This window comes from Fusarium flagelliforme, assembly GCF_020744385.1.
Source record: "Fusarium flagelliforme strain FIESC 12 MPI-CAGE-AA-0113 chromosome Unknown B0J16scaffold_2, whole genome shotgun sequence".
Classification (NCBI taxonomy): Eukaryota; Fungi; Ascomycota; class Sordariomycetes; order Hypocreales; family Nectriaceae; genus Fusarium; species Fusarium flagelliforme.
In genome coordinates, this window is record NW_025763504.1 from 2,722,823 (window position 1) to 2,742,402 (window position 19,580).

Sequence of the window (19,580 nt, forward strand, 5' to 3'; positions counted from 1 at the left end):
TCTCATATTATACATCTATCTACCTTTCGAGCATAACAATTTATGTAAATCCGAGCGGAAACCATACAGAGACATAAGCCACCACTAAGAGACTTCGTGGACCCTTGGCCAATACCAATACTCTGTTACCAGGCCCACGGATTGTCATACAACTCCTCATGACCTTCAGAACGCAAATGGTCACGACCGGGTTCTCTTCCCGAACTATCCTCGCCTTCTCCGCTGTCATTTTTATCATCAAGCGATCCATTCTCGGAGACGGCTTCTTCATACTCGTAGTCGAAAACCCTACCCGAAAGCTCAGAAGATTGAGGTTGGCAATACTCTGTATCTTCATCCCACGCTGATCCCCCGCCGGAGGGCTCTTCCTGGTCCGAGTCCGGATCTGTCGGCCCTTTGGGTCTAAAACCGTAGATACCGGTGTCCGCGTTATACTCCCAATACCCAACTCTTGTGTGTGGACACGACACATTGTGTGAATGGATATTGGATCCGTAACCGTCTTCCTCCGAGCATGAGAACTGGAAGACAAGCAAACATATCCCACAGTTGTAGCAATCATAATAATCCTTTGTCTCGCAATACTTGCAGGAAGAACACAACTGTCCACGTAATCTGGTATGGAAGGCTCGGTCATCTTCCTCAGTTGCAAGTTGCGGCCAAACCTCATCATTCCAGTACGGACAATGTTCCTCTCTCCCTTGCCAGAGTGCCTCGAAATGCCCACGCGTATATCCGTGTCTATATCTGGCCACGCGAGGCCACTGTATCCTCACGTCTAGGATACTGAATTCCAAGCGATCGAGGATAGTATCCCAGAAATCACCCCATAGGGATGATTTGGACATGAAACATGGCTCACACATTCCATATACCCAATGGAGGCTTACTGGCTCGCGATTGGAAAGTTGGAGAGCAGGCCCTCGCTTTAACAAGTACTCGACAAGGTCTCTTCGATCCACGATCTGTGAAAGGGCAAGCTGGTCCCCAAAGGGAGACCACCGATTCTCAAAGTAGGTAATATATCCCATATCAAGGAGAAGATCAACAGTTTTGCGCTCCTGACATGGATCAAAGCCTTCGTCGCACATAGTCCATCTTCTAATCAGCCAGCCATAAGGATTGGCAATGTCTATGGGATCGTCTCGATGGTATGTGAATGGGCTGATGCGTAAAACGTGGTGTAGCACGTCTGTTGACTACATGCTGAGTTAGCCAAGCACGCCTTTCTGGTTGAATAAGGATTGCATATACTGTATTCCAACGTGAGAGATAAATGGTGATCCAATTAAAAGAATTGTCCAAATGCAGAGTTGGGTCGGCCCCGGCCTGTACGAGGGCAATTGAGTTACTGTCACTAAACTCTCGAACGGACGCTAGTTGAAGGATTGACCTGGCTCCAAACGCCATTAGCATCTGTCCCTTGTGTAGATATCATGATTCAAATCACCCAGATTGGCTATCATTCCAAGCTGTAACTTCATTGACGTCCAATCCTTGGTCAATCAGAAAGGTCAGCATAGGGGGATTTGAGAGTGCATGCTATAAAAAGAAAAGGACATGTTAGCCGGTGCAGATTGAGTAACTTGGAGACACGAAAGGCTCTCACGCATAATAATGACCAGCCAAGCGTATTGCGGTCATGAATACTAGCTTTGCCTCCGACTATCATTTTTTTGAGATCTTCGACCGTCCCCTCTTGAACCACCTTGAATACCTCAGAATCGTTTGGTAAGATATTGGAGATTATTACACGTGGGAGCATGCTGGTGAATGTCTCGAACAGAGTACGACCCTGGTTCACTTCTAGAGTAAGTATTTTCTTATTCTTTCTCGATTGGTAAGACAAGTCCGCAAGAAACTCTCGTCCCTGCTGGTCTGGTTCCCATGTCCCAAAGGACGACAAAAGCATCCGACGTCTTTTGGTGGTCGTCATGCTCAATTTACCATCTTTGGTTTCGAATGTCCACTTCTTCCGCTCTTGGGAAAGGGCAGTTCCGTTAGTCCTGGTAGTGCAAACGCTCCGTGGTGCTGTGCAGGTTGTCAGCAACTAGTTCTGAATTGAAAATCATATACGTGCCATTCTGGTTGATCATTATAGATGGTGAAGATAGTATGGTACGCTTCACAAACTTGAGCTCCTGGGATATATCATGACGATTATCCTCACGCAATGCATCGTGCTGTGAAGCCAATAGATCGTTCTGAACCGAGCGTAGAACTTGTTTTAGATCATCCAAAAGTTCTTCTGACTCATCTGACTCGACGACACATGGTCTTTTCTCAACCAAGCGCATCAGCCGTGCGATACTATCCTCCAGTATCGTCTTTTGGGGCACAGGCGACTCAGCATCATCCAGCTCCACGACCCTCGGTGACGCGCATGTCAAGGTCGAATGTAAGGCTGGCGCAGAGATTCCGGACACTTGTAGCGCTCTAATACCTTGCTGGAGCTGCTGGAGTATATCGAGCATTTGGGTAGATTGCTTTGCTGTAAGCGATAGTTGCTGGGCCTGGACGATGCCCAAGCGGAGTGTCAAAAGTTGGACATGACCCTTGATTACCTGTCGTATATGGTCAAGATCTTTCTCTTCAATAGCAAGCTTTAACTTTCTCCAAAGCCGTCCTCTTCGGCCATCAGCGCCCGAAATATCAAACTGGCAAAGTCTTGTATTGAAGCCGACTAGATCGTCTTGACATTTCTTGACCAACTGATGGAGTTCTGAGACATCACTCGCACCGACAGCTGTGATTGATGTCTGCAATAGCCCCTGCAAAATGCCCTGTAGCTGCGAGAGCTCATCCTTCAGAAACCGAAGGACTTCTGGGCCATCTTTAATAGCCGAAAGTGTGTCGTGGATGGATTTGGAAACGGAGAAAGCGACTGTGATAAATGTGAGAATGCTGGCTCCCGCACCAACCGCTTCCATTGCAACAATGTGTATGACAACAGTGTTTACAAAAATAGTGAAAAGGAAATGGTGACCTAGGGTGAACGATTCGCGAAAGATTTTGGGAAGCAGAACGCAGTAAGAGTTGAAAGAGGAATGGTTGAATCAAGCTGGCTGATACGTTCGTAAAACAAATACAACGGCGGGCACAGCCTGATTTGTCTGGTGAAAAGTAGAGCTGAGCCACCATCCACACCCCAAAGATGCAGGACTCGGTGCTTCACATCCAATCAACCAAAACTAGGCTATCTTAGAAAGCCTACACAACAGACTCAGAATTGCTTTCATGTCATGCATTCTGCAGCGCTGTCGGCCTTTACTACCAAGAAGGTCTCTGAAATGACATAAATATCAATAATCACGCATGCGAATGACGGTCAAGAAGATGCACAGGCTGGATTCACCAGTAGTAATTGTCTCAGCTAACCTGGACTCTCTATTAATCCTCGACCGTAAGACGATTAAACGTGTCTATCGGGACAGCTCTAGTACCTTTTTGAAAGAATCTAACGAACTAAGAGGAAGTTGCATGTTGTATTATTCATCCATTTCTCGCGTCCTGTAGGGTGAGGCTATCACCAGATTCGGCAGGGTGCAAATACACCCGGGATAGCAAGGGTTACCGTTCACATAAAAGCGCGGCCAGAGGACTTATCGGAAATTGCCGTCCGATCATCGACTTGAAAATATGTTCATATATTTGAGCGGTATTAGATCCCACACTGTCGGCGACCGAGGTGAATTCCAACGTTTCGGCGGATTATCCGAACTTGCGGGGCTCCGAGCCGAACCACGACCACGCGGCGCAGACTGCAGACCACGAGTATATAAACACCAACACCAACAACATTCACCATCTAACCAGATATATCATCAAGCCTTCAAACTCTAGACAAAATGTCATCCCCAAAAATCGGTTGGATTGGTGCGTACCTGTTGAGTTAAAAAGTGCACCACTAATCGATCATAGGCCTCGGTTCAATGGGCCTTCCCATGGCAACAAATCTCCAGAGGCATCTCAGCTCTAACGGATCTTCGAATCTAACCTACTCCAACCGCACAATCTCTCGTGGTGACTCTTTAAAAGACCTCGGTGCTGAACCAGCATCTTCACCTGGCGACCTAGTGTCGAAATGCGATATCATCTTCTTTTCTCTCGCCGACGACTCAGCCTTGGACGCAACTCTCAATGCCATCTCCTCGAACCAACTAACTGGAAAGATCATCGTTGATACTTCGACCGTTCATCCTGATTCTTCAGCAAAAGCGGAGAACAAAATCAAAGAACAAGGAGGCCAGTTTATTGCCTCACCTGTGTTTGGAGCAAGTCCAGTTGCTGCGCAGGGAAAGCTACTTTGGATCATCGCTGGACCAAGTGGTGCCGTTGAGAAGATACTGCCTTATATCGAAGGTGTTATGGGGAGGGGCGTTATCAGAGTTGGTGAGGATATTAGAGCTTCTGGGAAGATGAAAACAGCTGGGTAAGTATTCCCTCTCGTACTTTCCCATGGGCAAAAGCTTACAAGGAATAGAAATTTCATCACGGCAGGCTTCATGGAAATCATAGCAGAGGCACATGTCCTAGCCGAAAAGTCCGGTCTGGGAAGTGAGAACCTCGAAGCACTGATCGAGCAGCAATACGGAGCTTTGCCATTCTCCATGTCTCAACGACTTACGACAGGAGCATATATGCCAGCGAGAGGTGATCGACCCTGGTCTGATCTCAACTTAGCGATCAAAGACGTCGGTCATGGGATTGCCCTTGCGGAACAATCTGGAACAAAATTGGAGGTTGCAGAAGTTGCTATCAAGCACCTTAAAGATGCGAAGAAGTTCTCTGATAATGAAGAGAGAGCGCTTGATTCATCTTCTATGTATGGAATACTACGGAAAGAAGCCGGGTTGGATTTTGAGACGGATTTGGTCAAGGAAAGAGATGCGAAGTAAGCGATGAGATATTATATATAAGATCCAAATGATCCAAAACGCATGAGAATCCGTACACCATATGGCTTGACGCCGATATTGACAATATCATATCGAGGCAAAGACTCTTTCATATTAAGCCTCCGAACGAGTCTGGCAAAGCTAACATGATTACCTAGGCAGGCATGATACTTTGATGTTCATTGAAAAGAATGATAAAAGATTAGTTCATATATGTAAAGTCCTTTTCCCATCCCGGCCAGGGACCTAATGTACATCACTCAAATGACACTTTCCGAGGAAGCTCATTGTAGTCCCCGTATTTTTCTTAGCATTTTATTCAGCTTGAATAAAGCCCTTGCAAAAACGCAACAATCGCATTAAGATTCCCTGGAAAGTATCATTTGAGTGAAGCACACTAGATCCCAATCCGGCTTTTTAAATCGTTCCTATATCTAGACAGTTGTAAATCTCAAAGTGCTGCTTTGCCCCTCGACTCGAATGGCATGAGGAGTACCAATAGTCCAGCAGCGATGAATAGCGCACCGCTGGTATAAACGGGCGCAGAAGTCTCCAAGTTTGCGAAGATAGCAATAATTGGCTGTGAAAGTCAGTATGAGTAAATCAGGAGAGAGAGGGAGAACTTACAGCCATGATGCCGAAGATACGATTACAAGACGCACAGAGTGCATTTCCTGTTCCTCGATGAGGTGTGGGAAACAACTCCGGCGTAAAAGAGTACAGCACCGCGTACATAATATTGCTGAAAAAGTTAAAAGCGCACTGCCACCCAAGTAAAGCACCACTCGAGTTCGCAGTAGTAGAGCAGTAAAGAAACACACCCGTGAGAATCGTACTCGCGGAAAGTGTACCTTTACGTCCCAAGCGTGGCAACTCAACGAGCCATCCACCCAACAACGCACCGGGGACTCCGAGAACGGCGATGATTAGACTGTTGCGGTATGTAATATACGTGCTGCCGTCGCCGAAATCAGCACCCTTGGTTGCCTGGATGAACGGAATGAAGGCGTTGTAGAGAGGATATCCCAAGCCGATAAGAGCCCATACTGCCATGATGAGACCAGTACTTAGACCGAGCTTCCTTGTTGCGAAAAGGGCTTTGATGTGGGAAATGTCGACTTTTTCGAGATATCGTTTTAGTGCTGCGCTAGTATCTGTCTGTGCGACGTAACCCTCTGGTTCACAAGCTTTAAGATCCTCGAGCGTTAATGTCGTTGTTTTGCCGTTCTTCTTCGCAACGGTGTGGACAACCTTGACGGCTTCTTCATCGCGACCTTTGCTCATAAGATATTTAGGCGATTCATAAATCTTGAACAGGAGGAATCGTGCAAGAAACATGAGAAGTGTAAGACCACCGACTGTGATGGTAAAGTACCGCCAACCCATGTTCTCACTGCGTCGACAAACGGTGTCTTGTTCGCATGTATAATTTCCGAGAAGAGGCCATGCGATGAGTGTACCGATAACTTGCGCGATAGCCCAGTCGATGGATAAAACTGTCAGGAGATATTGATGTGACGCTGGTAGAAATTCAAGAAAGATTGCTGAATCGACGGGTAAATTACCACCTACACCGAAAGACCAGAGGGCGTCGAAGATGGCGATGGCTGCAAAATTGGGTGCTGAGGCTGCGATGAGACCCCAGATTGCTGTCAGACCGAGAGTAATATTAAAAGCCCATTTGCGGCCGACTAGACAAGTCAGTAAATATCTAATCATTAATAATAAAAATATGAATGACTTACAAACATCACAGCCAAACCCCCAAAACATGGCACCAGCCAACAAGCCAATATTCTGCGCCAGAGTCAAATACGGGGGATTCGTAACGCCAAATTCGTTGGCTACAGCCGGTAAAATAAGCGACGTGACGATTGGCCAGAGATTATCGCTTGCCCAGCCAAAGCCTATAACGATGAAGAGCTCCCACTGATAACGACCCATGCCTAGATCTTGTACCTAAAAGGTCAGCTCACCCTCGCCATTGGAGGATCATACTCACTGCTCGATTCAATATCCTCGCCTTGGCTTCATAAACAGGATCAAGAGCCCCCTTGGGGATGATTGCCTCATCATCAATCGCTTCGACAATACCATGTCCCTCCGTCGCACCGTATTTCTTGGCTTCTGCTTCTGTAGTGGGCGCACTCATGTTGGGCAAGAGACGTTGCGCCTCGGAGTGAGAAGCGTCCTGCATTGGAGGGATCTTGCCTTATATACCTCCAAGCACGCAATAGATAACCGGGTGAGAAAAGGGAACAAAAAGAGAGAGATACAGAAAAAGATCGTCAGTGGCTTTCAAGGATGTCCTTCAGTTTTATTATCAACTCCCCGGCTTCGCGGGGTCAAATCCCACTCTTGGGCTTGAGTTGGGTGCCACCAGTCTTACAGGGATAGTGGTGACATCCCGCTGTATGGCGTCATTGATCAGAGGGTCAGTAAGCAGAGGATCTGTAATCAGAGGGTTCTTTCAATCGGACAGTACTCGGGAAGCAGTATAATTAATGAGGATTGGAAATGGGTTTATAATTGAAAAAAGAAAGAACATGAATTCGACAAGGATATATATGTTATTGACCTGGAACGGAACCCGATTCATCACCATCCAAGATGATCATCCCGCAATCGTCACATTGATGATCCGGACTCCCCGCGTCGCCAGCCACAAATAAAGCACAAAGTTAAAACACCTTCTCTACGAGGAAATGATCGCTTACCGTAAACAAACACCCAGAACTCTCTTTTTTTGTCTGTTCTCATCATAACTCTTCTTTTCTCATCTCGTCAAGATCTTACTTCTCGTCAATCCGGAGTGTGACTCCGACCCCCACGCATCAGCCGACCGACCTTGCTGCGACAGGCCGTAAGCGGCATTCAAGATTGATCCCATGGCCCAACCCCATAATTCGTCAATTGCTCGTCAATGCACATCGTCTGATCGGCTTGAGATCGACGTCTTGGAGGCTTAAATGCCCCACTAAAGAAAAGAATAGAGTTGTGAATGTCAATATCCATTGAGCGATATCTCGCAGCACGACTAACTACCTATACAAGTACTCTGTATTCGCTGTCATAACAATAATACCCTTTCCGCTGCTGTTCTCTCATAGAACCTACATATACATCCGCCATGGGGTCCCCTTCCAGCACAGCTCCTCTGTTGCGGAGGGACACTCATTCGCCAAATTCTCCATCAGCCTCGTGCAAGCATCTGCTCTCTCCGACATTTCCGTCCTGCTCTGATCGTGATCCTCCAACTCAACATCACACATCTTTCTCACCGCTTCCACCAACAAATCCGAGTCTGTCTCGTACGTCACTAGAGAAATATCCTCATCTGCCCCTCCCTTGAATCCGATAACCCTCATGTATGACTCCACGTCAGGGAGCGTATACCCACGATGGATTGAGGAGCCAGATTGCTTTCTCAAACTGGCAATAAGTTCAATCAACGCCTTGACGTTCATCTCAATATACAAATATCGAGATTTACTCGTGTCAAGCCCATAAAAGGATCTGGCATATTTTCCAGTGAAAGGCCCCACGCCCGGCCAAAACACAACCGGAAGTCTCATCTCCAAGCTGGCACCACGATCGAGGAAAAGTTTGATAAAGAGTGATACCCAATGGCTGATTGCTGTATCTTTCAACTCCACCGATGACCTAGGGAGATTGATGATAACCAAGAGAAATTGTACCCACGGAGCCCCAAAACAGCCTGCTGTTGTGTTCTGGGCTATATTCCAGTCTGGTTTGTATTCCTTGTTCAGGATATTGAATATGCAATCCAGTGCTTTGCTTTTGTTTTCGAGAATGTAGTTGCTGCACATGTGGTACAAGACACAATACATGGTATCATGCTCATCGCTGTCGTTGAGAGTACGTACAGCATCGCATACAGAGTCATAGCGGTGCAGATTGGCCAACTCGATAAGAAACATGGCTTTTTTGGATCGGGGGAACGGCATCATGTCGTTTTCCGGTTCTACCACTGAATCTGATGGTAGATAACCGTCCGATACTTGTCTCCATGTCATCTCAATGAGTTCTTTGACTAGCTCTGGAGGATAATCATCGGTTCCATCGCCTTCCCATTCTTCCAGCAAAGCAAGTAGCCGACTCGAATCCGATTCTAGTGACTCTTTGTTGGGATAATATCGACATGTGGCCAGACGAAGCTTCTAGTCTAGGACCCGCATGTCTTTCTCTGACAGTCTGGATGGTTTCCAAAGATCTTTTCCCGTTTTGGTGCGCCGGAAGAATCCTTCGACACAGTCGTGGGCCAACGTCACCTTGGCGACTCCATTCCCCTTCTCGACATTGAAGATTGCTACAAATAAGCGTTCCAATATTCTTTCGCAAGCCTCATACTTAGTTTTCACATTGGCTTCAGATACTGGTGTATTCTTGACAATGTAATCCTCGAGTAGTTTAGGCTTCACGGCCATCATAACTTCGAAGACCGTGACTCTGCTGCGGTGATTGAAGAGTAAGTCGAGTATTATGGAGAGGTATTTGTCGAAGAGTGTGCCGTCGATGGCCTTTTGTTTTTTGATGTAATTCCATAGACCCTCCATACCCTTGGGCATCTTGAAGAGTTCTTGTATGATTTCTTCATACGAATCTCCATCGTTCATGTCTCGCATCGTTGATCTGGAAGCCACCACACCCCATAGAAATACGCCCTTCGCGTATTCTGCTATATCCAGCACCAGATCATCGATATCGAAACTTGAACGCTTGTCTGTCGCCACCTTTTCCAAGGTATCTCTCGTAATGGCTTCTATGTCAGGCCTTGAAAATACGTGCATATCAAGCACGCAGCGTGCTCGAAGGTTTTCCTGAAGAACCCCTTCCGGATAGCTCAACACGCAGATCTTGAATTCGGACGTGGCCGACGAGTTGATAAAATCAAGCATTTTTGTCATGTCCCCTGCAGCAGCTTCATCCAGACCATCGATCATGATGTAGAGTTTGCGGAATGCATTGTCGCGATAGTGTAAGAGTATAGACTTCAGCTTCTTCTCATCCCAATCATCCAATACCTCGTCTGGAGTTACCCGCATTTTCTCGCGCAAAATGTCGCCGGCTGTGAAGTCATTAGAGAGCAATTGATGCAACAAAGAACAGAGAAACCCTCTGAAAGAACGCTGCTTCAAACTGCCAGGCTCCCAGAAGAAATGAGAGACGATATTGGTGTCTGAAGGCCACTTCTGAAGAAGACGTGCCAAGAAGGTACTCTTGCCCGATCCCGCGTTACCGGCAATCCAATAGATTGGTTCATGCGATATCACCCATTCTTTCAATCTACACCATTCTTTTCGTCGACTTTCTTGGGCTTCGCTAATCTCGGCATCCTCTTCGGGATCTCCGTGTCGCATCCATGCGAATGCGGCAGGATTCTGCTCAAGAATCTCATTTTCCCTGTCATCCATAACAGGGAAGCGCAGCGTTTGTAATAGATACCTGCGTTCGGATTTGCCAAGCCTTGGATGCCGTGTCAGTGAATATCAAGCTTGGAGGTGATTGAACTTACCGCAACATCTTATTCCAATCCTCAAGAAGAGCCCTAGTGGAAGCTCCCGCCGACTCCCCTGCACTATCTAGCCATTCAGGTTTCTGATAGCCATCGCCATAGTTGGAGATGCCTTTGATAACGACGCAAGGAAACACCTTCGATACATCGAGACTTCCTACGTCAACTCCAAGGACTCCTGTCTGCTCCGCCAATCGAAGGGCTCTGGGGTTCATATATATACTGCCTGAAGTGAGACTTCCATAGTACACTTTTGGGCGTGTTCTTTCGTTCGAATTGCCTTCCTCAGCTCCAGGTTGAACATCTTCAGACCGAGCGGAATCCTGAGTGTCGCTTTTCGATTTGTATTGTTTTTGCTTTTGCAGGAGATATCTCATCTCGAGCACTTCCTTTCCTTTGCCACTCTTTGGTAAGGTGCCTATGATGCTGTGGCTATCCCGTTCTTGATCACAATGCATGAGGCGAACGGCGATGATAACATCGCCCGCATGAGTATCGTTGTCAATATAGTTATGCAACCCATTGCAAATACCAACCACCAATGCTAGATGGACATTAATAAAGCTTTTGCGGCACCATTTCGCGATGTCCCCGGACAGGGATTGGTCGGCGTCGGGGCGATAGGCGACAACAACATCGTGCCTTGCTATAGTACCTATTGAATACTGATTGGGATCATCACCAAAGGTGCGTCCGTATGATTGGTCGATGTGATGCTTATCGAAAAGCGCGATAATCGAACGTGCTTCGCTTTCTCGGGGGCAAAGTATAGCAATTCTGATAGACCGGCGTTGTCTGGAGCTTTGAGATGCTGGGCTACTCATTTTTTCGAAGGAAATGTCTGGTCGATGGATACTTGAAGTATGTTGGCTGTACGATGAATGTTTGAAGTATGATTCAGTCAAGTTTGACTTTATCCGAGAATGTGAGGTTGCCAATATACGCCAACATGCTTAACCACGGCAGGTGGATTCATGTGTTAGGGGATATGCCGCAGGTGCGCTCGACGTATTTACTACCCAAGGTAGGTAGGTACCTAGGTAGATACCTACCTACACAGTAAAGGGGCGAACTCGTTTTGGCAAGAGCCCTCACCCTGGCATCACTGCTCTTTCAACTCTTTCGGAGTTATCTCCGTACCCAATTCTGTTTCCTCATCTTCAAACTTGCTACACTCCCGTCGACGTCCACGATGCATTGGCAGTACATTTTTCTAGTGCCGATCGCATGTTGGTTCGGAAATCGCCATTGTCGATCAACCCTCGACAAACATGTTACCGCTGCTATCGATCCGAGATTCAATAACGACTCACTAAACACGGTTTTTGATATCCACATTTCTGTTGAGATCTCACCTCAGCCAGAATCTCGACTTGGCGAGACGCTAGAGACTTCTGCTCTGCCAAATGCCGCCATGTCCGCCGCCAAGAGAGTCTTGGAACGTCGAGGCCTGCTGGGTTTTGGTGAACTCGAAAGCTTAGGCAAGCAGTTCGACAATATCTCACGCCTCGTATACATGGATCAGACTATGCTCTACGAAGATGTCCTCTTCGACTTTGACAAGACGGCGGGGGAAATCACAAGTTACGCAAAGGGGTTTGACAATCAGGCGAACGCTGCAATACTCATTCAACACTTTGAGGAACTAGCCGGTCAATTCTTGAAGAAATGGTTCAGGCTGATGTTCTTCCTGGGCACTCATGGAACGAGATTCACAACGCAACGTGTCTGCGTCCCAGAGCTAGAAGCTGAAATTGCTGTCGATATGCTTGGCGATGTTCTGGGGCACGCAAAGAAGAGAGGCCAGCTTGAAATTACATTCCTACAAATTGAAGCTTGTATGGACTCCCTCATCCGAGACGTCATAGCTATGACCAGATTTACATCGACTCTTCGTCGTACAATACGCCTTGACCTCCAAAAGAGTGATTCTCATTCTGGACCCATCCTCGAATCGATTTATAGCCTCGACCGTTTGCTTAAGATCATAGGGGAAAGCTTCTCTGATGCGCAGTTGCTGTCTCGCGCTGCAGCGGCCGAAACTGCAACATTGAGAGAGATAGTGCGAATATTGGAGCATAAGAGTGGCGATATCGGCGCTATCGGGGATGACGCGTGTTCGTGGTATCGCTACTGCATACCTTCTTGCGCCGATATGGAAGTGATCTTGGAAAGGAGTCAAAGGGAGATTGAGTTTGCCAAGGCCGACACAAGGCCACGTTGGCTCACTTGGAGGATCTGGATGGAGGGTCACCGTTATGAAAGGCAACGCGTTGGGTATTTGCTTTGCAAATGGACACAACGCTGCTGGATCTGTGGTTTACTGCCCTTGTTTTTTTATATGGTTTGGTTGACATAGAATCGCCAAGGGTCGAAGACTAATGTTCTATATTCGGCCTGCAGAGTTATGTGATGGTGGCTGAACTGGTAGCCGCGAACTTCCAGATATTGTTTAATGAGAGACTTTATGGGGTAGACTTTAGCGTTGGCTTATTGTATTTATACTCAAAAGGGATGCGGAGGGTTCCAGGCTAAGCCTGTACATATCTACAGGAAAAGGAACTTCACTGTGCCGCCAGATGTTGATTCAACCTCGAATATTGCTGAACTGTTTTGACTTAAGTAGTTACCCCTCCCCTTCCTGTGTTTCTGGGCAGGTGGGGGAACTGTGTCGTCGCCCTTCCTTCTGTCGTTGAGGTTGCGTGTGATCACGTGCTCCAGTCCATCGAGTCCAACTACTTCCGCGTCGTTGGCCTGCTGACAATTTAAATAGAGGCTTCCATTCTGATCCTTCGATGCCAGAACAATAATGATACTTTCTAGCCATCGTTTCCAAACATGCTTGCATCTTGGGTTTTGTGGAAAGATTCAGCCTGAGTTCAACCCATTACACACTATTTTTGATACCCTACAGACCATAAGTGTTAAAGGGCGACGAAGCAAACAAAAGCCTTCCTAATTCTGTTATCGTCACATACATTCTTTCATCCATCCCGGGTCTTCTCTCTTTCTGCAGCGTCGTCTCTTGCAAATTTCTAACTGTCTTCTTCTTACACGCCTCGCATACCTTTATCAAAGTACCAAGTGATCCTTGCCCTGTATATTTCACAACTCTTTAGGTCTCTTCCTCGTCCTTAAGAGCCTCTTCGAGGTCGTAAACCTCTAACCATATTCTAGGCGCCCGATCTTCTCTCTTTTTCTTCCACGACAACCTCGCAATCATATCAAAGTTGGGTGAAAAGACGCTCAATGTCAGAGGTTCAGTAAAATCAGCATTCCAAACCTCCTTCAAACGATGCACCACTCCCAGTCCCTCCATCCTTACAACTAATGTCTCCAGTCCCGTCCATGTGGTTCGTCGTTTTCCAACGCTAGGAAACTTGCCGATTCGTGTTCGCAGCAACATTCCATCTGAAGAGATTTTGGCGTCAGTGAAGAAGCTGTCCTTGCTATCTTCTCCGTGAATATCGGACGCGGAGAGACCTTGAGAAAAGATAACGGCACCGGAATTAAGGTTAAAAGTTGTTACTTTAAAACCGGTGTTACGGAAACTAGGGTGATGCTTGGTGCGAGTACTGCTTATTCCTTTTAAAACAGAAAACGTGTCTTTCGTAGAAGTGAGATTGATGACCCTTTCTTGGTGATTGGAGTCTTCCTGCTGTAGGTTGACTATGACCGGATCCCTGATGTTCTGGAAGCTCGCTACAGCCTCTTCGGTAAACCAATCTGATGTTAGCCTCCAAATGCAAACAGACAACTGTTGTGTGTCACCCAATACTCCAACGATATTCTGGCCATTTCGCGATATCCTGACATGGTGCGGAGCAGACTCTCTACTTGAAGGTAGAACTTGATAGTTCCAGACCAAGCCCTTCTTGCCTGTTGTAGATAGCGTTCGGCGTATTCGATTAATGGTATAGCCCTTCCGATAGTGGCCCATCAAAACAAGAGAACAATCTTCTGAAATTGGAAGAATCTGTTGGGTCCATGTGGAGAGGGAGTTGGGAAATTCTTGTTTGATAGTCTTTTCAGCAAGTCGATCGTAAACCTTCCAGCACGACTTGGAAGTTTTGAATAGAATCAAAGAACCGTCAGTGCTTAAGATTCGCATCTCCTTTTTGTATATCGTGTGGCGAAGCCTGTCAACGCGCTTCAGAGCCATAGCTTCACTGGTACACTCTGATTGTATATCGTACATGTCGTCAGGACTTGACCCAGATTGCTTCCATAACAGTTTCTCTCCGCCCAATGATAGCGCTGTGGGGTAGGCATCTTCCGAGATCTGAAGGCGGCTGGGGAGAAACTGCGACTGTCGAAGCTGGAATGTCAGTACCTGAGTTTTAGAAGTTCCAGGTTGAACCATAGTCTCCACATCTTCAACAATGGAATCTGAAGTCACAAGCCCTGAGATCATACGTGGCGTTGAGGGCGTATTGGGGATCTCGGGCTGGGCCACCAGGGCTTCGGTTCTATCATTAGAGGCCGATAGCATACGCACTGGAAGTGAGGATGGGGGGGTTTTCAATCCAGGTGCAATTGTTTCTGGTCTGTTAGTGTCATCTGTAAACTCTGAAACCCCATCCACAGTGCCTTCGATGTGTTCCGGAGCTGATCCTTCTGCGTCACTGCTTTCATCGTTTGCGCTAGACCGAGAACTACTCCAAGGTGGCGTGCTGGTTCCAATGTTATTTCTCCATTCTTCCAAGGACGATGTAATAAATACTTACGAGCTGTGAATGGGATCTGGGGACGCGGGTCTAGATGAAGGGTCGCATACTGAACCGGCTACTGATGACAACTCATCCAAGTACCTTCTTAGCATAAAGGCGTGAGGATCATCTGCTTCTTGACGAGTGACCAATGCTTCCAGGTTCTGGATTCTTAACATAATTCTGGACAAATCCCTTTTCATATGGGTGGTGTCACCCAGAATTTCGGTAGTATCTTGTTTGATATTCTTCGCTGTAGCACTGTTCTGACATCAGCGTCATGGCCGTACCACGGAGAATGGACTCCTTACAGAGTAATAGTCTCAACAGCTAAGCTTAGAGCCCTTCGATTTGTTTCCAAAATTACCCTATACGTAGCAACCTTTCTTTTCCCCCTCGCGGCCCAGTTAACTGCGAGAAGTCTTCCCTGCTGACCGCGTAGCTCGTCATCTAAAGTTTCCGCAATACCAAGTGAATTTTGAATAATATCTTGGATATCCCGCTTTGTGTTATTAGTTAGATCGCTTTCGTCGCCTTCAGAGACAAGGTCTTTCAGTAGGTTTAGTGTCCTTTTCAAAGCAAGGAGCTCTCGGTTGACAGCTTCCAAGTCGCTTTTGGCATCTTTACAATCTCTCACAAAATCTGATACAATATTGAACGTTTTGTCCGCGATCTCGATAAATGCGAAACATGCCGTAGCGATGGAGAGACCGTCCATTTTGAAAATTTCATCAGGAATAAGTCTTAATGACTGGAGGAAGTGAAGATGACTGTGATGGAGGTTGAAAATGGTTTCGAGTGAGAGCGGGGATCAAGCTGTAAAAGGCAGGCTGCCCCACCATGCGTTGGCAGTCTGAGTGCGCCTTACGAGGCGTTGTAAGGTAGTAAGTAGGTAGCGAATCAAGCCATGGGAAGCACAAGGCATCTATATGAGTTGGTGTGGCAGTAAGACTCTTATTCAGGTAAGTAGCAAATGCCTAGCAAATGAAAATGAATGATATACAACAAGCTTTTGGTTGTCTTCAAGCGTCAAGACAGCGTGGGACGACGACAATCCTCTAACAGTATTGACGTTTACAAAGGTTGAAAAATCTAATAAACCTGCATTGAATATCTTAGCTCCTATATCCTGAAGAAATTGCTCTTCGACAGTGCGCCTTGCGACAGGATGAGGAATACGACGGCTAGCGCTAAGACAGACGTGAAGAGCACCGCCATCTGAAGATTTATCTTGTTAGTGTTGCTACCATAGGTAGATGGTGAAGATGACTTACCTTGGCGTTAGCCTCCCACCAGTTCGAACCCTCAGGCTTCCAAGGTCCATAGGCAGCTGCACTCCATATGAGGATCGTCGTCGCAATCACCATAAACAAGACAGACAACACCAGAAAGGCAAGACTGAACTCCCACGCATATACATGTAGCCAACTAGGCAAAGCTTTATTATGAGATCGACGTCTTCGGCCGAGACTATGCCGTATTAACTCCAGACCATCAGGATGTGCCGACAGACGATGCAGCCTCATACTCTGGATACCAGCAACGACAACTGAGAAGAGAGCGAGTATGAGACCGCTGTATAGCATTCCTCTTACAAGCCACGGCTTAGACTTGCCGTTTGGTAGAACATCCGGCCAGGAACTTGTTGAGCTGAGACAGCTGGCAAGAAGAGCGCCCTGTAAGAGTCAACAGAAGGCAAAGAGATAGTGGCGAGTCATAGAGAGCATACAAGTGTTCCGACAAACTTGAGCTCCTCTAGCTTGTGGTTTCGCCAGTTCTTAGTCATTTCGTCTTTGACTTTCTTATCATCTTCATTGAGCATTTGTATGATGGTATCGCAGCCTGTCGAGGTGCCTTCGAAGAAGTTGAAATGCTTCATGATGGCAGTTGGGTCCTGCTTTATGGCAGTTGTTTACAATCACGATATACAAGTAAGTTTCAAATAAATTGACTGCGGTTCCAATTGACCAAGAGAAAGAAAGGAAAAGAGAGAGGGAGTGAGGAAGAGACCAACCCCCGTATTTCATTACTGAAGAAACATCTAGCTTCGCCACAGGCCACGACAGAGAAGAGCTATCGATCGAGAGAAAGGTGAGCTTGATAGAATAAAAAACCATGAAAGACCATGTTATGTTTATTGTTGGTAATTGAGAACTACTGCGAGACTAGATCCTCCCCGCAGTATTAAGCTTTCTTGAAACAAGATCTTGGGGGAGAGCTGCTGATAGGTTCGTCGGATCCATCTCAGCCACTTGCGTGATGCCCTATGACGGAGATTTATTAATCTAACCATGATTGAAATGACTCGCGGGACATCAACAAGGGCATTTGCTTCCAAACAAGACCTCAAGGTTCTCAACTTTGGTGCATAAATATCATGACGTTCCCCTCATTCTTTAACGATGACTAGCGCCTTCAACTGCATCAACCATAGACTCGCAATGGCCAATGCAACACAGTGTAATGGAGGGTAAGCTCTCCTTTTTGGATCTTGGCCGCTTACCATCGTCGTTAAAACCCCTCTTGTTAATCTCACTCTTAAGGCTGCATTCCGGGAATACGGAAAAAGACAGATGAATACGGTTAAAGATCTCGTTAGATCTCGGCTTTTTACCCTCTTTCTGGACCCCGCCCCACGATTATATCATGGCTGGCCCCGCATTCTCTAAGATCACTCGAATGAGTTCTTAAAAGGGTCTCTTTCTCAATTAACTTTATTCTTGTCTTACAATATCTGTATCAATATCAATATGGCTTCTCTCAAACCTTTCCGTGCTGAGCATATGGGCTCTTTGCTCCGACCTCAAGCTCTTCTTGACGTCAGAGAGCAGATCCGCGAGAAGGGTCTTACTCCCGAGAATGCAGGTCTCGAAACTGTGGAGACAGATGCTGTCAAGGATGTTGTCAAGATGCAGCAGGACCTGGGTTTCAAGGCTGTCACCAGTGGTGAATTCAACCGCACGCGTTTCTGGGGTTTGATGTGGGATGAATTTGAGGGCACTACACAGCTTCAAGATGCTGATGCCAGTCTTTTCCGTCTCTACCACCCCGATGTGGTCAGCTTGATCGAGAAGGATCGCCAGGTCATGCCTGGTGACTCCGTTATCGCCGGAAGCAAGCTTTCTCACAACGCTGAGAAGTCTGTCTCCAACTTGCATGAGTTGAAACTTGTACAGCACTTTGTGCCAAAGGAGCAATGGGGCTCTATCAAGCTTACCATGATCACTCCTGCTTGGTTCCACATGCGTTACAAGCAGGGCAAGGCTTATACTCCTGAGGCGTACAAGAACGATGAGGAGTACTTTGCCGATGTTGCAAAGGTTTATCAGGCTGAACTTGATATGTTGTACAAGGCCGGTCTGCGCAACGTCCAATTTGATGACCCTGGCATGGCTTGTAAGTCTATTTGACCAAATGGCTGAGCCCGATACTGACGAAACCAGACTTCTGCAGTCAGAAGTTCCGTGATGGCTGGGCCGCTGACTCCGACAACATTGGCACCGTCGATGATCTCCTAGATGCTTACATCAAGCTCTACAACGACAGTCTCTCCAAGATCCCCTCAGACATGCACACAGGTATCCACCTTTGCCGCGGTAACTTCATCGGTGGCCGTCACTTCGCCGAGGGCAAGTACGACATCATTGCTGAGAAGCTCTTCCGCAACTTGAACGTCAACACTTTCTACCTGGAATACGACACCGAGCGCTCTGGCGGCTTTGAGCCTCTGCAGTTCCTCCCCAAGGACAAGAACGTCGTTGTCGGCGTCATCAGCACCAAGCTTCCCCAGCTGGAGGACAAGGAGGAGATGAAGCAGAGAGTTTTGAGCGCGGCGGATTGGGTTGCCAAGGGTATGGGTGAGACCCAGAAGGAGGCACTTCAAAGAGTGGCTGTTAGCCCTCAGTGTGGATTTAGTACTCACGAGAGCGGCTATCCTCTTAACTTGGATGAGGAGAAGAAGAAGTTGGCGTTGGTTCGGGAGATCGCTGATGAGATCTGGGGTGAGGCTTAGGGTGAATAATTGATTTGGATATCAGCATGAAACGATGGTAATAGTACAAAGTTACTCTCATTAATTGGCGATATGTTCGAATTAGATTGACACAATTTGAAAAAAACTTCACCTGTCTTGGGAACTTGGTGAACGAAAGCTGCAATAATACAAAGGCGTTCACAACTTAGTGGCTGGGACTTAACATCCTACATATACCATACTAGCAATTGAGTTTTCCAACAATCACAGCTACAAGCGGCTTCAGCCGTTTCATCTTCCGTAGTATAGTGGTCAGTATGCAAGCTTGTCACGCTTGAGACCCGGGTTCAATTCCCGGCGGGAGAGATCCGCCACCTGTGTCACACAGGCCCTTCTTTTTTTATTTTTCTTTACATAAATCAATTCTAACAAAATCAATCATTCATGGGTGATGATATAATTTT

The 19,580-nt window shown here is 46.9% G+C and overlaps 9 protein-coding genes and 1 non-coding gene across 10 annotated transcripts; 4 read left to right on the forward strand and 6 right to left on the reverse strand.

The window, feature by feature from the left end:
• Positions 1-67: 67 nt before the first annotated feature.
• Positions 68-1,542, reverse strand: B0J16DRAFT_63682 (uncharacterized protein). Its single transcript, XM_046134210.1, has 3 exons — positions 1,451-1,542; positions 1,255-1,397; positions 68-1,199 (listed from the first exon to the last, which is right to left on the reverse strand). The coding sequence occupies exons 1-3, from the start codon at positions 1,482-1,484 to the stop codon at positions 126-128; spliced, it is 1,251 nt and encodes a 416-aa protein (XP_045986522.1). The 5' UTR covers positions 1,485-1,542; the 3' UTR covers positions 68-125.
• A 408-nt stretch (positions 1,543-1,950) lies between these two features.
• Positions 1,951-2,930, reverse strand: B0J16DRAFT_411309 (uncharacterized protein; the record flags this gene model as incomplete). The annotated part of the gene is made up of 2 exons (XM_046133219.1): positions 1,951-2,031; positions 2,081-2,930. Coding segments are annotated over 2 exons (930 nt in total), but the record flags the coding sequence as incomplete, so codon positions are not given.
• An 829-nt stretch (positions 2,931-3,759) lies between these two features.
• B0J16DRAFT_300129 (NAD binding domain of 6-phosphogluconate dehydrogenase-domain-containing protein) lies at positions 3,760-4,920 on the forward strand. The gene is made up of 3 exons (XM_046124554.1): positions 3,760-3,876; positions 3,922-4,432; positions 4,484-4,920. Exons 1-3 carry the CDS (start codon positions 3,849-3,851, stop codon positions 4,896-4,898), a joined length of 954 nt encoding a protein of 317 aa, XP_045986524.1. The 5' UTR covers positions 3,760-3,848; the 3' UTR covers positions 4,899-4,920.
• Position 4,921: 1 nt separating this feature from the next.
• On the reverse strand, positions 4,922-7,411 carry B0J16DRAFT_333416 (major facilitator superfamily domain-containing protein). The gene is made up of 4 exons (XM_046126826.1): positions 6,901-7,411; positions 6,644-6,857; positions 5,526-6,589; positions 4,922-5,478 (listed from the first exon to the last, which is right to left on the reverse strand). The coding sequence occupies exons 1-4, from the start codon at positions 7,093-7,095 to the stop codon at positions 5,350-5,352; spliced, it is 1,602 nt and encodes a 533-aa protein (XP_045986525.1). The 5' UTR covers positions 7,096-7,411; the 3' UTR covers positions 4,922-5,349.
• A 361-nt stretch (positions 7,412-7,772) lies between these two features.
• B0J16DRAFT_316300 (uncharacterized protein) lies at positions 7,773-11,258 on the reverse strand (the record flags this gene model as incomplete). The annotated part of the gene is made up of 4 exons (XM_046125305.1): positions 7,773-7,875; positions 8,016-9,017; positions 9,111-10,364; positions 10,435-11,258. The coding sequence occupies 4 exons, from the start codon at positions 11,256-11,258 to the stop codon at positions 7,773-7,775; spliced, it is 3,183 nt and encodes a 1,060-aa protein (XP_045986526.1).
• A 368-nt stretch (positions 11,259-11,626) lies between these two features.
• B0J16DRAFT_316301 (uncharacterized protein) lies at positions 11,627-12,793 on the forward strand (the record flags this gene model as incomplete). The annotated part of the gene is made up of 1 exon (XM_046125306.1): positions 11,627-12,793. The coding sequence occupies one exon, from the start codon at positions 11,627-11,629 to the stop codon at positions 12,791-12,793; it is 1,167 nt and encodes a 388-aa protein (XP_045986527.1).
• A 533-nt stretch (positions 12,794-13,326) lies between these two features.
• B0J16DRAFT_63703 (uncharacterized protein) lies at positions 13,327-15,891 on the reverse strand. Its single transcript, XM_046134211.1, has 3 exons — positions 15,455-15,891; positions 15,162-15,404; positions 13,327-15,107 (listed from the first exon to the last, which is right to left on the reverse strand). The coding sequence occupies exons 1-3, from the start codon at positions 15,859-15,861 to the stop codon at positions 13,550-13,552; spliced, it is 2,208 nt and encodes a 735-aa protein (XP_045986528.1). The 5' UTR covers positions 15,862-15,891; the 3' UTR covers positions 13,327-13,549.
• A 374-nt stretch (positions 15,892-16,265) lies between these two features.
• Positions 16,266-17,376, reverse strand: B0J16DRAFT_411313 (uncharacterized protein; the record flags this gene model as incomplete). Its single annotated transcript, XM_046133220.1, has 3 exons — positions 16,873-17,376; positions 16,418-16,819; positions 16,266-16,361 (listed from the first exon to the last, which is right to left on the reverse strand). Exons 1-3 carry the CDS (start codon positions 17,020-17,022, stop codon positions 16,266-16,268), a joined length of 648 nt encoding a protein of 215 aa, XP_045986529.1. The 5' UTR covers positions 17,023-17,376.
• A 159-nt stretch (positions 17,377-17,535) lies between these two features.
• Positions 17,536-19,246, forward strand: B0J16DRAFT_300136 (uncharacterized protein). Its single transcript, XM_046124555.1, has 2 exons — positions 17,536-18,539; positions 18,587-19,246. The coding sequence occupies exons 1-2, from the start codon at positions 17,894-17,896 to the stop codon at positions 19,153-19,155; spliced, it is 1,215 nt and encodes a 404-aa protein (XP_045986530.1). The 5' UTR covers positions 17,536-17,893; the 3' UTR covers positions 19,156-19,246.
• A 164-nt stretch (positions 19,247-19,410) lies between these two features.
• On the forward strand, positions 19,411-19,482 carry B0J16DRAFT_t61. Its single transcript has one exon. It is a non-coding gene; the product is annotated as a tRNA-Asp (tRNA).
• The last annotated feature ends 98 nt before the right edge of the window (positions 19,483-19,580 follow it).

Coding starts and splice junctions, on each gene's coding strand:
- B0J16DRAFT_63682 (XM_046134210.1), bottom strand. CDS start 1,484: ATGAAGTTACAGCTTGGAATGATAGCCAATCTGG. Junction 1,398..1,450: donor TGGAATGATAGCCAATCTGG/GTGATTTGAATC, acceptor TGGCGTTTGGAG/CCAGGTCAATCCTTCAACTA. Junction 1,200..1,254: donor ATCTCTCACGTTGGAATACA/GTATATGCAATC, acceptor CTCAGCATGTAG/TCAACAGACGTGCTACACCA.
- B0J16DRAFT_300129 (XM_046124554.1), top strand. CDS start 3,849: ATGTCATCCCCAAAAATCGGTTGGATTG. Junction 3,877..3,921: donor CCCAAAAATCGGTTGGATTG/GTGCGTACCTGT, acceptor AATCGATCATAG/GCCTCGGTTCAATGGGCCTT. Junction 4,433..4,483: donor GGGAAGATGAAAACAGCTGG/GTAAGTATTCCC, acceptor TACAAGGAATAG/AAATTTCATCACGGCAGGCT.
- B0J16DRAFT_333416 (XM_046126826.1), bottom strand. CDS start 7,095: ATGCAGGACGCTTCTCACTCCGAGGCGCAACGTCTCTTGCCCAACATG. Junction 6,590..6,643: donor GGGGTTTGGCTGTGATGTTT/GTAAGTCATTCA, acceptor TGACTTGTCTAG/TCGGCCGCAAATGGGCTTTT. Junction 5,479..5,525: donor GTATCTTCGGCATCATGGCT/GTAAGTTCTCCC, acceptor TGACTTTCACAG/CCAATTATTGCTATCTTCGC.
- B0J16DRAFT_63703 (XM_046134211.1), bottom strand. CDS start 15,861: ATGGACGGTCTCTCCATCGCTACGGCATGTTTCGCATTTATCGAGATC. Junction 15,405..15,454: donor GCTGTTGAGACTATTACTCT/GTAAGGAGTCCA, acceptor ATGTCAGAACAG/TGCTACAGCGAAGAATATCA. Junction 15,108..15,161: donor CCAGATCCCATTCACAGCTC/GTAAGTATTTAT, acceptor CATTGGAACCAG/CACGCCACCTTGGAGTAGTT.
- B0J16DRAFT_300136 (XM_046124555.1), top strand. CDS start 17,894: ATGGCTTCTCTCAAACCTTTCCGTGCTGAGCATATGGGCTCTTTGCTC. Junction 18,540..18,586: donor TGATGACCCTGGCATGGCTT/GTAAGTCTATTT, acceptor TGACGAAACCAG/ACTTCTGCAGTCAGAAGTTC.